At 37.2% G+C, this 17,740-nt stretch overlaps 1 protein-coding gene and 1 pseudogene across 1 annotated transcript in view; both read right to left on the reverse strand.

Annotated features, from left to right (window-relative positions):
- Positions 1-305: 305 nt before the first annotated feature.
- On the reverse strand, positions 306-3,031 carry LOC131514646 (proteasome subunit beta type-3-like; annotated as a pseudogene).
- A 3,546-nt stretch (positions 3,032-6,577) lies between these two features.
- The window catches only part of OSTM1 (osteoclastogenesis associated transmembrane protein 1), a 40,251-nt gene continuing 29,088 nt past the window's right edge, over positions 6,578-17,740 (reverse strand). The window contains exons 4-6 of the mRNA XM_058734881.1: positions 15,758-15,925; positions 13,387-13,552; positions 6,578-8,792 (exon numbers count right to left, since the gene is read on the reverse strand). Coding sequence (XP_058590864.1) covers positions 8,737-8,792; positions 13,387-13,552; positions 15,758-15,925 — 390 coding nt within the window. The 3' untranslated portion in view covers positions 6,578-8,736. The remainder of the gene's footprint in view (positions 8,793-13,386; positions 13,553-15,757; positions 15,926-17,740) is intronic.

The raw sequence follows: 17,740 nt of genomic DNA on the forward strand, positions 1-17,740 counted from the left end.
CCATAGATGCCTTTATCTCCTTCTTAATTTTGAAAAACATTTTTTTTTTTCAACGTTTTTTATTTATTTTTTTGGGACAGAGAGAGACAGAGCATGAACGGGGGAGGGGCAGAGAGAGAGGGAGACACAGAATCGGAAACAGGCTCCAGGCTCCGAGCCATCAGCCCAGAGCCCGACGCGGGGCTCGAACTCACGGACCGCGAGATCGTGACCTGGCTGAAGTCGGACGCTTAACCGACTGCGCCACCCAGGCGCCCCTTGAAAAACATTTTTGATCGGGCATAGAACTCTAGATTGTCAATCACTTTCTTTTAGCACTTTGAAAATATTCCATTTGTCTTCTGGCTTTCATTTTCTCTTGAGAAATAAGCAATAAGTTTAGTTATTGCTCTTTTAAAGGTAATATCTTTTCTCCAGCTGGTTTATAAGATTTTCTCTTTGGTTTTTATCTATTATGAATGTGACTAGATTGTTTTGGTTTGTTTTAAATTCTTCTTGGGCATCTTCATTTGTGGCAATGTTTTTCACCAGTTTGGAAAATTCTCAGCTATTATGTTTTCAAAAATTGCTTCCATCTCATTTTCTTTCTCCTTTGCTTCAGGGACTCTAACTATATTTATATTAAATCTTTTTAATGCACCCCCTCTATCTCTTACCTACCCCCTCCCCAATCTGTATTCCCAAACTTTTTTCTTTCCCTGTTTCCTTCTGAAGATACTCTTCTAACATATTTTGAGTTAACTCTTTAACTATGTCTTCTTTGCTATAAAACCTTTCCATTGAGTTAATTTCAGCTACCATATTTTTGGGGATTTGGTTCCTTTTAATGGCTTCCCTAATTGCCAATCTTACTTTTTGTTTTACCTCTTAACCTTTTGTTTTGTTTTTGAAAGAAAAACTATGTAACTTAAAAAAAAAAAAAAAGTAGGCTCTGGGAACAGAAGATTAGTCCATTTGAGTCTTCAGTGTCCTGGTGATAATTTTGTCCTTCTCAATGATGTGGACAATGGCGCCCATGCCTGGCATTGCATCTTGATCCACAGCATTCAGCATGGCTTGTAGGATGGTTTCAAACAGTGTTCTGGATCCATGTTAGGCTCCCAGAAGGACTCATACATCCCATTCTTGTTTGGAGTAGATGTCACTGACCACAAAGTCGTCAGTCACCATGGGGTTGCTGATGAGGTCTAGAGAGCAAATGAAGAGCTTAAAGGCCTTCAGGTTCAACCCAGGGATTTCTGGCTCTGTGTAGTAGGGGCCAAACCATCTCTGTACAGGAGGTTGGCCATGATGCTCATGAGGGTGTAAGCCTTGATCTGCCAACCATCCTTCAGCTCATACAGGTTCAACCAGAACTTGAGTTGCTGGGCAACAGTCTGGACATCAGTGATAAGCCCAGTCAGTCCTATATACAGCTGATTGCCCATGGGAAAGAACTTCCGAAAGTCCGTGGTCACCATCTGGGCCTGGATCCCAAAGTGCCTGTCAGCAGCGATAGCCACACAGTTCTTCCCTTTCAGGCCATGACAGCCCCTCCATTATAGGACATAATAGACATAATTGCAGTATACTGGGACCTCCAATAGCCACAATTCCAGTCAACTGGTTAAGGCCCTCAGTGCCTGTTTTACCTCTTTGAATGTATTAAACAAATTGTTGAGCAGTTTGCCATCAAGTAAAAACAGTTAACAATAAGAAGCAATCAGCGAGTTCTAGTCCCACTTAGGATATAGAAAGCCAGTAAACACTGCTCCTACCAACTATTTTGCTTTGGGAAGAGTACAGGAGGAATAGTAGCAGCCAAAAAAGTAAAGGTAAAAAACCCGAAATGTTAACAGAAGTTTAAAGACCAAGTATGGGCTAGAATGACAACTTAGAACCCCTGGGAGCCATGGATACAAAGTGTGTGCCCCATTTGCCAGCACTTTTCCATAGGCCTCCCTGGGTATTCACAGGAAAGACTGGGTGCAGATCAGGAGAACTGAAAGAGCCTCCCTTTGGTGAGACAGGCATGCAGATGACGGCCAGCTACCAATGTGAGACAGGCATGGGGGCCCATGTCCATCTTCCATACAAAGAAAAAGCCATCTGCCACTAAAGGAGTAGTACTAAATCTTCTTGCCCCCTGGTCCCAAGATAAGGTTGGCTGTGGCAGAAGAGGAGTTGAAGCAAAAGCCATCAGATGCTGGAGGAAGGCAAGAAACCTACCAGTCACCAGGATCCTTCACTGATACAAAGCAAGGTCTACTGTCAGTGAGAAAGGGACAGAAAACTCACTCCCATTTAAGACCTCCCCCATTACAATGCAGTGTCTGATTGCCATGGGGGAGAAGGAGGCCCACCCTAAAGCTCAAGAGCCCAGGACCTGCATGAAACTGAGGTTAGAGGAGGGAGAAACAGTGCCTGCCCCTACCATAAGCCTTGAACAAAGAAACAAGCAAGAGACCCCTATAGCTGAGGAAGAGACAAGACCATGGAGAGAGATCCCACTTAGCACAGTTATACACAGTCTGCTGAAAGTTGAAGTAGGAACACTGAGAAGAACTCTCTTGGCATTCTAGGCCACACACCAAACACAAAGTAGCTGCACAAATTCCATCACTGGAGGAATTTGACCTGTGATATACTGAAGGTAATGATATTAACAATAAAACTCAAATCCAGATCAACTACTGATGGGAGGTCTTCAACCCTCACTCCTCATACTAATAGTGTGATAGAAATGTTTGCTCAGTTCCAGGTATGAATACTAGTTATTTCAGTTTCTACTGTTCTTTTTCATGCAATGTCTGGCATTTAGGCAAAAATTGTAAGATGAATTAAAAATCAAGAAGAAAATGACAATGGTGTATTGTCAAGAGATGAAGTAATCAAAGAACTAGATCCAGAGATAGTTCAGATATTGATACTATCCAACAAGAACTTTAAAATAACTGTGATTAGGGGCACCTGAGTAGCTCAGTCAATTAAGCAGCCAACTCTTGATCTCAGCTCAGGTCTTAACCTCAGGGTCATGAGTTCAAGCCCCATACTGGGCATGGAGCCTACCTAAAAAATAAAGCATAAAATAATATAAAAATAACCATGATTAAAACACTAAAGGATCTAGTGGATCTAGGAGAATACAAAGAAAAATACACCTAGACACATCACAGTAAGCCTGCTGGAAATCAAAAATTAAGAAGAAATCTTGAAGGTAGCCAGAAAACAACAAAAACATTACATACAGAAGAACAAATACAAGAACTATAGCAGGACTCTCTTCAGAAACTTTGCAATCCTGAAGGCAAAGGAATGATTTCTTTAAAGTACTGAAAAACTTAGACTTTACCACAATCCCATCAGGTCATTTGAATTTTTGGTGTTTGTGAAGCTAATGGGGACAAAGAAAAATGGTGGCACTATGGGAACAAGAGTAAATGACAGGGCTTAAATGCAAGGAGCTGGGTGGACTGGAGAGCCAAAAGTGACATGGATATACCTCGTAAAAGCAGACTATTAATAAGCTAGGATCTCAACCCCCAAAAGGGTTTTCCAGAGCCTGACCAGGTCAGTGACTGCATTCTCTAACTCACTTCCAGCATGGTGGGGTTGGTTACAAGCAAAATTTCATGTAAAATTTACTTACCCATGTAAGTAAGCACCTATCCCTGGTGTTTCAAAGACACAGAATGAGTGGTGCAGATTTGGTGATAATAGCTAAACTACAAAGGATAGTTCCTATGATTCCATCTATTGTGGTATCAGGAGACAGGGGGAAAAGCGAACAAAGAAAAGAGGACATAAACCTAGCAGGAGGAGCCAAAGCAGCTAAACAACAATTTCATGTTTCTCCTGAGATGCTGGGTTGGAGCAGGAGTAAGTCCTGAGTGGATGGTGGGCAAAGTGTGGCAAGTAGTGTAATTTCAAGCAGTTTTAGCCCTTTCACAATGTCCATCATTTTCCAAAAGCCTCCCCCAGTAAATATACAATCTAATACTACTCCTAGAGATTTCCATTCCTAGGTCCCTCCTATATAAATATTTGGGAATCACAGGGGAGAGGTGTGAGGGGAAAGAGTAAATGTGGAGATTCTACTTGCTCACTCACACTCTTTACATCCTGTGCTAGCTGTTTGCCCACACCATAATTCTCCAAACCCAGAAGGAGAAAAGCAAGAGAAAGAGCATGTGTATGTGTTGGGGGGTGAGGTGGGAAATGCAGTCCCTAGGTTGTAAAAACAAAACAAAACAAAACAAAACAACAAAAAAACACTGCCTTGTTTAGTGAAGAACAGCCAAGATATAAAGAGGATTTGGATTTTATTTGTTTGTTTATTTATTTTGAGGATTTGGATTTTACAAAGCCACGGTCAAGCCCTTTATATCTCAGCTCCTATTACATTACTGGCAATAGCACTTCAAATGAACATAGAAAATGAAGTACTAATAGGAGGGAGAAAGGGAAGACATAACTTCCCTCTGGAAACAGGGATGACTGTCAAGCTTTCTCTTGTGGGCCTCTGCCTCTGAAGATACACATTCTGGTGACCAGAAACCTACTTCCTTCTGCTTACTCTTCTGCTTCAGAAGTCAAAACAGGATAAGCTAACAACTTCCAATCCTCCTATCTACATTCTAGTTGTCTACAATTACTCTAGAAATTACAGCTGTTGAATTGTTTTTCACTTCTAATGCTATTGGGCAAAACTTTTGGATACAATTCTGGTACTTAGGTATGACAATGGAGGATTTACTACAATATCTAGCTAAAGATGGGCTTATCATTCATTCCTTTTAAAGGTTTGAAATATTTTGATTGCATTTAGGTACTGGGATGGATGTTTTATTTATTTATTTATTTTTTAAAATTTATTTATTTATTTATTTATTTATTTATTTATTTATTTTTTAATATATGAAATTTACTGTCAAATTGGTTTCTATACAACACCCAGTGCTCATCCCAAAAGGTGCCCTCCTCAATACCCATCACCCACCCTGCCCTCCCTCCCACCCCCCATCAACCCTCAGTTTGTTTTCAGTTTTTAACAGTCTCTTATGCTTTGGCTCTCTCCCACTCTAACCTTTTTTTTTTTTTTTTTTTTTTTTCCCTTCCCCTCCCCCATGGGTTTCTGTTACGTTTCTCAGGATCCACATAAGAGTGAAACCATATGGTATCTGTCTTTCTCTGTATGGCTTATTTCACTTAGCATCACACTCTCCAGTTCCATCCACGTTGCTACAAAAGGCCATATTTCATTTTTTCTCATTGCCATGTAGTATTCCATTGTGTATGTAAACCACAATTTCTTTATCCATTCATCAGTTGATGGACATTTAGGCTCTTTCCATAATTTGGCTATTGTTGAGAGTGCTGCTATAAACATTGGGGTACAAGTGCCCCTATGCATCAGTACTCCTGTATCCCTTGGATAAATTGGGATGGATGTTTTAAAAAATACATCTGTTTATCACAGGAAAAAGATTTTAAAAATTATTATGGAAAACCTCCCTACTTTAAGAAGCATGAATTAGTCATATTATCTTCTAAAAGCCCTCTTTAGTTCCAAGGAGACAAAGAAAACTACTGGTCATTAAGTATGTTACATGTATGACTAATATTTATTATACCTGCTGTAATAGTTTAGAACAAGCAACCCTGGTAGAGTTGTAATTTTTACGTGTTACATGTATAATTCAGCATAGGCCGAAGCTCTTTTTATAATCAATGTGATCATTTTTTGGAATTTTGGATGAGCAGAGTAGAAAAACATTTGATTAGGTATTTCAAGTCTCAATTTTAGATTTGACTATCAAACAATGGCTCAGTCATAAATAAGGAGCTCCATGATGTTCTGCTTCCTCAGTTGAGAAGATAGGAAATAAGTGATACACTTTTTAGAGGGAATTCATGCAGTGGATGGGTTAGATCCAGCTGTCTTTAGGGATCCATCTGGCTCTCGGAGTCTGTGACCAGATGACCACTAAGATTTCTTGTAGCTCAGAAAACAATGTGCTTGGGGGGCGCCTGGGTGGCGCAGTCGGTTAAGCGTCCGACTTCAGCCAGGTCACGATCTCACGGTCCGTGAGTTCGAGCCCCGCGTCAGGCTCTGGGCTGATGGCTCGGAGCCTGGAGCCTGTTTCCGATTCTGTGTCTCCCTCTCTCTCTGCCCCTCCCCCGTTCATGCTCTGTCTCTCTCTGTCCCAAAAATAAATAAAAAACGTTGAAAAAAAATTAAAAAAAAAAAAAAAAGAAAACAATGTGCTTGGAACATAATTTTTTTCCTATCTTCAACAGGTACGTAGGTTACTGGTGTAAATTTTGCTTTTTTAATTCATTGCTGCTGATGTCTATTATTTATAGATGTCAAGTCTTTCATCAGGAATGCAACCCCAATAATAACGTTCTGGAAAAACATTTCGGTTTATAAGGAGTACACTGCAGTAGACATACAGCTCATCCATGAAACATTAGAAAATGCTGTCCCCTTAGAAGTAACCTTTACCATCTACACTCTGGTGGTATTGATTTAGAGTCACATTTTAAGATAGCTAACTGATGCTAGTTCTACATCTCAAATCCAAACAAAAAAATAAACAATCCAAAAGTACATTTGTATTAACAACAAAATGATTAGATGGTACTTTTAAAGTAGGCATTTAAACTCAATGCCTGAAAAACTGATGTGTGACGTTCAATTACATCTGAAGTTTTAAAAATATATCTTAAAAAAATCAAATATGGTGCACTGCAGTTTTTTTAAGTTACTTCCTTTATTTCAAAGTGTCAAAAAGCTAAAGATGCACACACATATGCTTATGTGTCTCAGAATTTAAAACTATGCAAAGAATTTATCCGTATGACTAAAAAATGAAGTATTTACACACTTCAGTGTAATGCTTAATACTTATTTTTGAAATCTATTGCTGATGCTATGTTGAAAGAGCAATGACTCAACCAGAAAAATAGCAAAGGCTATCTTTTCTTTTCTAAAGTGCTTATTTGCAACCATACCCAATAGCAATGGTTTTTAGAAATACATAACATTGAAAGGTGATCAAAGAGTCACTACTTACAGATTCAAATATGCCATTTTGTAACTTTGCATATGTAAACTGGTTTTATCTGCATTAATGAAAGATTGCTTTCAATGGCCCTCAACTATATGCTTCAAATCAAGACAGTGTTATTAGTATCAGCAGCATGAACAATGACAATGACAGAATAAACCCCAGCACATTTTAAATGGATCACAGCCAACTAGAAAAACTGTAACGGCTTTTGGATATGTTACATATCCAAAGATAAGCCTTCTTTTTCAACTCTACATACATAGTAAACATTAAAAAAAATTAAAAACACTTTCTTGCCTCTTTATGGAGCATTTTACTATATATGAAGGGATTAAAATTCTTGTACTATTTAACCTAATTCTTGTTCTATACAGAGCAGGCTTCACATTCTCAACATTTAGAACAAAGCCTATTTCCACCAAGAAAGCAAGAAGGAATTAACAAATGAAATACCTAACACTAAAAACCTGAGGGAAAAAAACTGTGAACAATTCTGAAATGAAGCTTTTTTCTAGAAAGGTTGATACAAACATCCCAAAATAGAATTTGCATTCTGATAGTGAAATATCTGACTTCATTTCTATCATATCACGTTTAACTGATTTAAATAATTTAGAAAAAAACAGGCATCTTAACCTAACTGCTTTCTGTATCAGACTCATCTTAACTCATGCCCTCAACATGAACCATTCGACAGTCTTCTCGTGAGCACCCCCACGTCCCTATTTTCTGAACCTTAAGGTTTTTTTACCCCTCCTCTCTCTCCCCTCCAAAAATCTCCATATATCCCAAGAGAATCTCCATTTAAAAAAAAAAAAAAATAACAACTTAAATACATATTGTGAGAATGCTACATTTGATTTAAAGTAGTAATAAATTATAAATTGCCAAATAACTTAATGTAATTCACAATGCAAATCCCTGGTAGAAAAAGAATCCATCTTGCCCTGAATATAATACAGCAGTCCAGTGATTTCAAATTATTTAAGAAATAAAGGCAAAAATAAGGTGTAAAATACAACACTATTTATAAAAGTTAAGTAAGAAACCAGTTACCGTAAATCTTTTTACAAAGATAAATGTAATGTGCCTTCCTGCTTCTAAAAATTGTTAGGGAGGTTTCTAACTAGTGGTTTCAAAAATCACTTAAAGTAAACTAGAGATTGAATTACATATTATTTGTAATGTATGACATATTAAATATATATATAAAACAATAATACTGCAATGGTAATTTAACTTAATCTTTGGACCTGCTACTTTTTGGCAAGTATATTTCTTTTTCAAAGTCTTTGCTATAATTAATTAATTTTTAAATGTTAGTTTTCAAAAACTTTGCTACTAAAATACTATATTAATAAGGAGATACCAGAAGTCTCAAGTAGTAATAATATGCCTACAAAACAAAACAAAGATTGTCCTTGCATCTTTTGTTATTGTAACAAATACTCTTTTTTTAAATAGACAACATTACTTGGCCTGGAAATTAAAAATACCCAAACCCTTAAAAAAGGAACAAAAAAGGAAAGAAAAATTGAAAATCCTTATTTAAAAATAAATCTGAAGTCCTTGCATTTCTTAGGAACTTGACTTGTCAAATCAGTTTATCTTCTTTTGGACCAAGCTGCATCTCCTACCATTCACCCATGGAACAGGACGTTAATTCTCCGTTTTGTAGATTTCAGTTTGAATTTTCTTGAATGTTTGCAAAGCTGGTACTGGACTTGAGACGTTTGGCTAGATAAATCAAAAGTATTATATTTTAACTCAAATGTAATTCTCTAAATGTAATTATTCATTATTTTTATGTAAACTATAGTATTCATCTAATAATTCTATGTTTGAATCAGAATAGACTCAATCTTCTAAGAATTAAAACCCAAGTCTATCCAACCTCAAAAAACGTAACTTTGCTTGAAGCCACACATGACTTTGTTAGAAGCAGCACCAAATAAAACAGACATAATTTATATCATCTTGAACATCACAATCTCAAATATGTAATATAGGTTAGAGTATTCTACTTAAAAATTGTAAGTGTTACAAGGTACAATAATAAAATTGTATATTTAAAAGTCTAAGTTAGTAGGGTGCCTGGATGGCTCAGTTGGTTAGGCATCCAACTCTTCATTTCAGCTCAGCTCATGGTCTTTTTTTTTTTTTAACATTTATTTATTGAGATAGAGAGAGCATGAACACAGGAGGGGTACAGAGAGACGGGGAGTCAGATTCCAAAGCAGACTCCAGGCTCTGAGCTGTCAGCACAGAGTCCGACATGGGGCTCAAACTCACAAACCGTGAGATCATAACCTGAGCCAAAGTCAGATGCTTAACCAACTGAGCCACACAGGCGCCCGAACAGCTCAGGTCATGATCTCATGGTTCGTGAGTTCAAGCCCTGCATCAGGCTCTGCACTGACAGAGGGATTCTGCTTGGGATTCTCTCTCTCTGCACCTCACTTGCTCTCTATCAAAAATAAATAAATATGTGGATCCTGAGAAACTTAACAGAAGACCATGGGGGAGGGGAAGGGAAAAAAAAAGGTTAGAGAGGGAGGGAGCCAAAACATAAGAGACTCTTTTTTTTTAATTTTTTTTTCTTAATGTTTTTATTTATTTTTTAGACAGAGAGAGACAGAGCATGAGCAGGGAAGGGGCAGAGAGAGAGGGAGACACAGAATCCGAAGCAGGCTCCAGGCTCTGAGCCATCAGCACAGAGTCCGATGTGGGACTCGAACTCACAGACTGTGAGATCATGACCTGAGCCAAAGTCGGATGCTCAACCAACTGAGCCACCCAGGCGCCCCAAGACTCTTAAAAACTGAGAACAAACTGAGGGTTGATGGGGGGGGTGGGAAGGAGGGGAGGGGGGGTGATGGGGGGCACCTGTTGGGATGAGCACTGGGTGTTGTACGGAAACCAATTTGACAATTAATTTCATATTAAATAAATAAATAAATATTTTTTTAAAAGTCTAAGTTAGAAATCCAAATCTAGATTTCTCTTAAAATAATTCTATAATGTCAAAAAATTGTCAAAAAAAAAGTTGAAAAAAACTTAAATGGCTTACAAAAAAAAGTTACATTGAGTTATATTACATGTGCACAGACACACAAATACATATGGCTGCTAATAAAATATGTGCAATCAATTTTGATTATGATGCTAATGGGACTGAATCATTAGGGTCAATAAAGGAAATCATGGCTATTTTGCTTGGTAATGTTTGTGCTTATAGTTAAATGTGAATGTTTCTCATGTTCCATAAATGAAAAACAATTGTGCCATAGTAAAAGTATCTTACATTGGATAACTAGGAATCTCTCTACTTCAGAGGCTTTTAACATGAGAGTACAGGTTGTGGTCAGAAGGTCTGCAATGGGACCCAGGTATCTGTTTTTATGTTTTGTTTTAAAGCTCTGCAGACAATTCTGATATGTGTTCAAGGATGAAAACCAGTGTTCTGGTTTCTATCAGGGTCTCTGCTAACCACCACTCTAAGATGACAACATGACTTTCTGGACCAGTGTATTGCTTCAGGCTAAACTAAAGGGCAATTTAACCTAAAAAACTGCCTAAGCTAGAAGTCTACTCTTAAGCTTCTGTGGGTTTGGGAGACAAACTAAATCAAGAGGGTTTCTTCCTATGTTGTTTAAAATTACTAGAAATAATAGTTTCTCACTAATTACCAAGTTTATTAAACTAACCAGGTGCAATGCCAATGAGTACATGTATCTACAACCTCCTTGTTTCCTTATTCTCTAATAAATCCCTATATCCTTCAAAATTCTACTCCAGGGGATATAAAAGGAGAGGGGAGGGAAGGGGCGGGGAGGGGAGAGGAGAGGAGAGAAATTCTACCCCAGAGATCTAGGGATGAATTCCAACAGCCCTAATGCAGAGTTGGTCTTACTCTCTGTGGGCCAACCACACTGTATACCTTTAACTACATCGGTTGTAATAATTGGATTATGGTCAGTGTGTTCTTTGAGGGCACATATTGTGCCTTGTTCCTTTTTTTTTTTTTTTTTTAATCGCGAATTCCTACCACAGGACTTAATAAATTGGGGTATATAAAATTGTGACATAAAAAAAAAAAAAAAACCAATGTCCATGAGATAACAGCTAACAGCACAAGAATTGTTTGCTTACACTAGCATTTCCTTAAATTCATAAATCAATTCATAAACATGAAACATCACAGGTAATATGCAAAAGTTCTGTCAAGTTTTGGGAATATAATCTCAGAAACTTTAATTTATATTCAGGTACATTATGGAGATCATAAAAAGGAATTTCACAGGACTAGTTATTTTAAGGAACACACCCTAGGAAATGCTAACATTAGATACACGTTCTTTTATCCAACAAATATATTTGAGCACCTAATATAGGCCGGGTACTTTCTAGATACTGATATAGTGGTGAACAAGACAAAATCCTTGTTCTGATGGAGCCTCCAGTTGAGTCAGGAGAGCAAATAAGATAGAATATAAATGAAAAAGTTAAGTTAAAAAGTGTCATCACAGATGATAGATATAGGAGAATTGAAAGAAGGATGTCTTAAGGATGGGGGTCATAAAATGTATCTTTGAATAAGTATCTTTGGCCTAAGACCTGGATGACAGGAGCCAGTCAAGGAAGGTAGAGAGGGCCAGTGTAAGAGCTTTGGGAAGGGGGCAGTGTGAATGAGTTTGGTGTTTGAAGGGAGCAAAAAGGCCAGGCTGCCTACATACAGCATCATGAACAAAGAAAGGAGTGGGTGTAGTGAGTTTAGAAAAGTAGATGGGGAGGGAGGGGCAGGTCACACATAGCTTAGAAAGCAGACCCTGGAAATATGTTTTGAGTTTATTCTAGATGCAACAGGAACACAGGAAGGTTTCAAGTGGGAGAAAAGCATAGTAAAATTTGTGTTTGAAAAATTACTCTACCCACTATATGAAGAATGGATTGTTGTGGGTCCAAAAAATGGAAGCAGGGATACCAGGTAAGGGACTCCTGCATTAGGGCAGATAAGAGATGGGATGGCTTGGGCTAAGGTATTATCAGTGGAGGTAGAGAAAAGATAATTTAAGATACATATTTGGAAGTACAGCTGTCAATACTTGCTGATGGAGTGAAAAAAGGTAGGGAAGAGAATATGGGAATAGGGAAATAATAAAGAAAAGAATTAAGAAAGTAAAGATAACAAGGTTTGTGGCTTGTACAAGCAGATGGATGAAAGTGACTTTGAAAAACCCTGATCAGAAGCAATAAGTATCTTCCACAGAGTTAAACTGATTTGCAAGGCAAATATGATGCTAAACTTTAAAAGTACACTAAGCCTTGAAAAAGAAAGTTTCTCAATAGTGAGGTCCCTGCAATATTTTGTTAAAACTGTAAGTAAGTGCTTTTAGGACTCATTTATTACATATTTTATAGAATGCTAGCAATCTTTGAAAAGCTTTGCCAAATACACTCATATTACAGACTTTCCCCTTTATTAGCTAGCTTTTCAAGGTGACAAGACATTACAAATTCAGTTCAAGCTGATCTGTAAGTTAGCTTTTTTCAGTTAAATATATTAGTGAGGTTAAATAAACTGTGAAGAAGAAAGGCTAGAAAGAAATTTATAAAGGAAAGAAATTTTATATCATAGGTTCCTAGACTAGGAATAATATTTAAGAGAAAAAAAAGCCTAACTTTTTTCTACAAAAGACATTCTCTATTTTAAAAATTAAAATTATTAAGGGATAAGCCCATACCTTCATTCTGATCATAAGAAACCCACTAGACTTAGAAGCCACTCGTCTTCAGCTAAATAGGAACTTCTAGTTAGTGCTTTTTCTGCTCTGCCCTATTTGATGGAGAATATGTGTGAGCACATGCTGTATGTGAAGTAATGTCCTTGCAACTACAATTCCAATTTATTCATAAACAAATTGTCTGTGTGTTCACTATAGTTTCTCCCTGCCTTTTTAGGTGGCTTTCTAGGTGGCTCCGCCACAGCTCTGATGGGCCTGAGAGCTGTCCACCTCTCCCTACCATGGCCGTTCAGGTCTGCAAAACCTTTGTTGCTATTCTTCTGTTGTTGCCTACCTAATTCCAGAGCTAGCTCTCTCAGTTAAAACATCTGAAAAGATACTGTATGTTGACTTTTGATTATTTGTACTTATAGACTTCTTACACATCTCTCCTATTAGTAAGTATTTACTGTAAAATTTGAAGCAGAGAGCTGTTTTAGTCTAATACAGTTTGAGTTTTCAGAGTATACATCGTTTCTAAAACAGGCTTAAGTTTTTAAAATACAGGTTTTAGTTAAATAAATAAACAGTCGTAAAAAGAAACTTACGTAGAATGAGTTTCCGTTTTTTTTGTTCTGAGTGAAGAAAGCTACTAAGGTAGAAGACAATGGGTAGAAAGAGAATGAATACAGAAACAGCAATTACAGGCACTGTGTCACTGCAAGGGACAGAACAATTGAAAGTTCGACTCCAAAGTTTTCGAGTAATGTTCATCTGGAACGATAGCAAATAAAATTACTTTCTTTTACATTTAATTTGTCTTCAAGTCATACAATTATTTTATTAGTAAAATAACAGGCATCCAGAATTTAAAACTAAATATACATCCCTAAAAAATCTATTGATAGTTGAGGACAATTTCTTCTGCCCAGGAAATTAGCTAGTTTACAATCAGTCACTGTATAAGTTTATATCATACAGAAATTTCATATTCTAAATTCATAACACTATCCAAAGAATGTCAGCCTTTCACAGATCTCAGAGAACTTGTATCAACAGAAATATGGTTAGACCATGCTTCATTCATTAAAGAAGATTTAAAAGGGTAACAATGTGAGGTGATGGATGTGTTAATTAACTCGACTGTGGGAGTCCTTTCACAATGTATATGTATATCAAATTATCACGTTGAACACTTTAAATATATTACAATTTCATTTGTCAATTATATCTCAATAAAACGGGGGGAAAAGGCTCACAAAAACAAATTTTTTTTATGTTACATGTGTAATCTCACTGAGCTTGTTGCAATATTTTTAGAATGAAAATAAAAACATCAACTAAATATGTAAATACAGCTATTCTTCAAGAGATGATATCTATGAAATGTTTAGTACCTTACCTAAGATATTATGAAAGATTCATATGGCAAATAATTGTTTAAGTCCATAATATCTAATGAATCATGGAAACTTTTTAGGTAGTATTTCATTTAGCATCATACATTAAAAACAGATATATTTAGGGGCAGCAATACCCCATTTTCATTGAGCTCACAGTTTCTGTCAAACATGGTAAGTGATATAAGGAAACTATCAAATTTAATGTAGAAAACTGTTCTTGCCTGAATTTTGAGATATGGTTTGCAAATGGTGCTTTGTATGTTTACTGTAAGCTTTGCTTACTGTAAGAAGGACGTTCTAAAAACAGGCAGTCATGTTGATTTCCTATGTAATCCAACCTTTGTCAGGGAATCAATATTCATCTTTCTTCTTCATTTTAAAAATGATGAAATAGACTATTATTCTTAAAATAAATATTTAGTATTTACTGAGAGCCTACTAGAAGCAGGTACTCTTCCAGACATTAGAAAAAGCAGTAAAAAAATAAAAATCCCCATGGTATACCCATTTTAAGTTGATAATAAGTGCTTTTTGCCATCACAAATATTATTGATCCACCATAGTTCACTCTGAGCTGCTATTCATATTCATCATTCTCAACCATTAAGTTTATTAACTCTGACCTTTAGTTCTCTACTTTTAGCCAGTAATTCCTATTTCCTTTGATGCCGCAACCCTCAGGCACCATATTCCCATAAAAAGGCATGATCGCCATCTAGTGGTGCCCACATGAAGGCCGACTATACAGTGGAGGAAAAATCTTTTTTGTTAACCATTTAATCAATATACATTACTAAAGGCCTACTATATGCTTGGCACTGTTCTAAATACTGGACAGTAAACAGAAAAGGACAGGAGGTCCTTTTCCTCATGTGGCTTATAGTTCAGTGAGAGGTAACAGACTGTAAATAAGTAAACAAAAATTTCAGATGATAACAGATATAAAGAATAAAAGCAATGGGATAGGAAGCAATTCAAAAATGGCTTCAGAAACACATGGTAGCAGGGCACCTGGGTGGCTCAGTCAGTTAAGCGTGTGACTCTTGATTTGGGTTCAAGTCAGGATCTCACAGTTTGTGAGACTGAGCCCAGCGTTGGGCTCTGTGCTGACAGCGCAGAGCCTGCTTGGGATTCTCTCTCCCTCTCTGCCTCTACCCCCCTCAGCTGTTCTCTCTCTGGAAATAAATACATAAGCTTACAAAAAAAAAAAAAAGAAAGAAAGAAAAAAGAAAAAAGAAACACATAGTAGCAAAACTAGAGACTTCTTGAATCAGCAATAGCACACAAGAAATTGAAATGTAAACATATAACACCCATGCCTCTGAAAATGACACATATTATCAACCTTAAAACACCAAACGTACCAAATTGTCAACTCATTTATGAAGTACTTGATTAATGTTCATTTTAGTTTGACAGATCAGGATATTCTAAAACTCTACTACTTTATAACTAGTTATTTCTGGTTGAAGACAGCATATACAGATTCCAATATACCTCTAAAGGGGATAATACTACTGAAGGCACAATCAACAACACTGCAAAATATGCATCATATCACAAGTAAAGTACTTACTGCATCTTCCACATCAATGCATAAATGTGTTCCAGATTCAGCCTTATTTTCAAGTTCATTCATTTTTTGCATTTCATTGTATAGACTACTCAGAGTTTTGTATGCTTCACGACAGTTTTTGCAAACTTCTGAATAATTCCTTAACTGCATAAGACTGTGTACGCTCACCTAAAACATCAAAGGCACATTTAATACACACAATAAACATTACATCTCTTTTAACATAAGCTATTTGACCTCCTAGCAGACAGGAAACACTATAGCACATTAAAGTACTGAGCTGTGTGATGTTAGACAGGTTACTAAATCACTCTGAGCCTGTTTTATCATCGATAATATATTGCTACCACTACCTGTATTATAGATCTCAAGGATTAGAGAAGCACGCACATAGCAAAATATTTTCGCACTTTCTAGTTACCCTTAAATTTTGAAAACCACTGCACTAGTCGCTGGTAAGTGAGAACAATAGCTCCGATGCCAAATTACTAATGTCTAAATCCCCCAAATGTCTTAAATCATCTGGTCATTTATATGGCTGCTCTCATCTATCCTACTCTCACAGAATAAACCAAATATGCCATTCCCTGTGCTGACTTCAACACTGAAGTCTGCCTCATTGAGACAGAAGGCACTTTATTAATGCGGAAGGAAAAGGCACCAAAACTACATCCCCACTCAACCCTCTTATGTCAAGGCTTATAATCCAGACCTCTCTAGTCAACAAAAAGGGACTAATGCCAGAGGATTATATAACCTAAAATGAAGGTAGTGGATATAATATGTAAGCTATTATGTTGCTGAATCTCAATCTTTTCTATTTCCGCAACTGACACTTGTCTTTTCAAGAGCAAGTTTGCTAACCAGTCAGTTCACAACTTTGCCTTCTCTTCCCTTATTCATTACCTTGTAGCCTGAAGAAATGATATTAACTGAATATTGGAATGAAAGAGAAAAGAAACAATTAAAGGAAACTGATGCAGCCCCCACAATGTTACCCCCCCCCCACCATCTATTTGACAGAGAAACTAAGTCTCCCTTTAGTTCTGCCACAAGAACTAGCACATGGCCTGTTTTTCACAGGACAATTGTGCATTTCGGTAAATGTGTTCAATCAAAAATTGAGCACAGAACTTTGATGGTGGAGTATAATTTAGCCATTTATATGAAAATTTAAAATGCATATATCTTTTGACAGAGCAATTTCACTTCTGTTAAAGTCATACAAATACTCAAAAAAGACATGTTTGTAATAGTAAAATACTGAACCAAAAATCTCCATCAACATAGGGACTGACTGAATAAACGGTGACATAGCCAAACAATAAAAAAACCTACAGTGTTTAAAAGGAATGAGGAAGTGGGATTCTAGAAAGAGGATGATATTAGCACATGCCTTGTGTCCTGACTTCTTCACAAGATTCAAGAAAAGAAAGTTAAATCCAGGCACTTGAATAGCACCTTAAATACAAAGGTATGACATGCAAGTCTCACATCACAGGAAGGTTGTATTGTAATATCAGCTACTATACCAGTCCCAGAGAAACTAACCAGAACCACAGTCTCTTGTGAACCTCTATCCCCTGCAGCCAGCCATCCACTGGGCTCTAGAGATGCAAGAGGCTAGAACAATAGCCCTACCCTGTCTGCAGACCCAGCCAGAAAAAGGAGCCTTTTCACAGCCACCAAGACAGTCCAGGTTTTCAGAGAAGCCACCTGCAAATGCTTACTACCCAAAATGGATCCGGTCTGGAATGTAAACCCATTTTCCCCGCCCAAGCACTGAGTGCGGAGCCACTGCCACAGACAATGTCACCAATTAGGCTGCTTCCCTTTTGACCTCAAACTTTTTAGTTGTGTTCTTTCCAGTTTGTCTCTAGGCTCAGGCAGAAGACCCTGAGGGCAAAGCATCTCCAGAGGGGAACTTAAACTACCCCCTAAAGCAATAAGGGCGGCCCTGAGCCTATAAGACACTGCCCATGA

This window comes from Neofelis nebulosa, chromosome 6 (genome assembly GCF_028018385.1).
Source record: "Neofelis nebulosa isolate mNeoNeb1 chromosome 6, mNeoNeb1.pri, whole genome shotgun sequence".
Taxonomy (NCBI): Eukaryota; Metazoa; Chordata; class Mammalia; order Carnivora; family Felidae; genus Neofelis; species Neofelis nebulosa.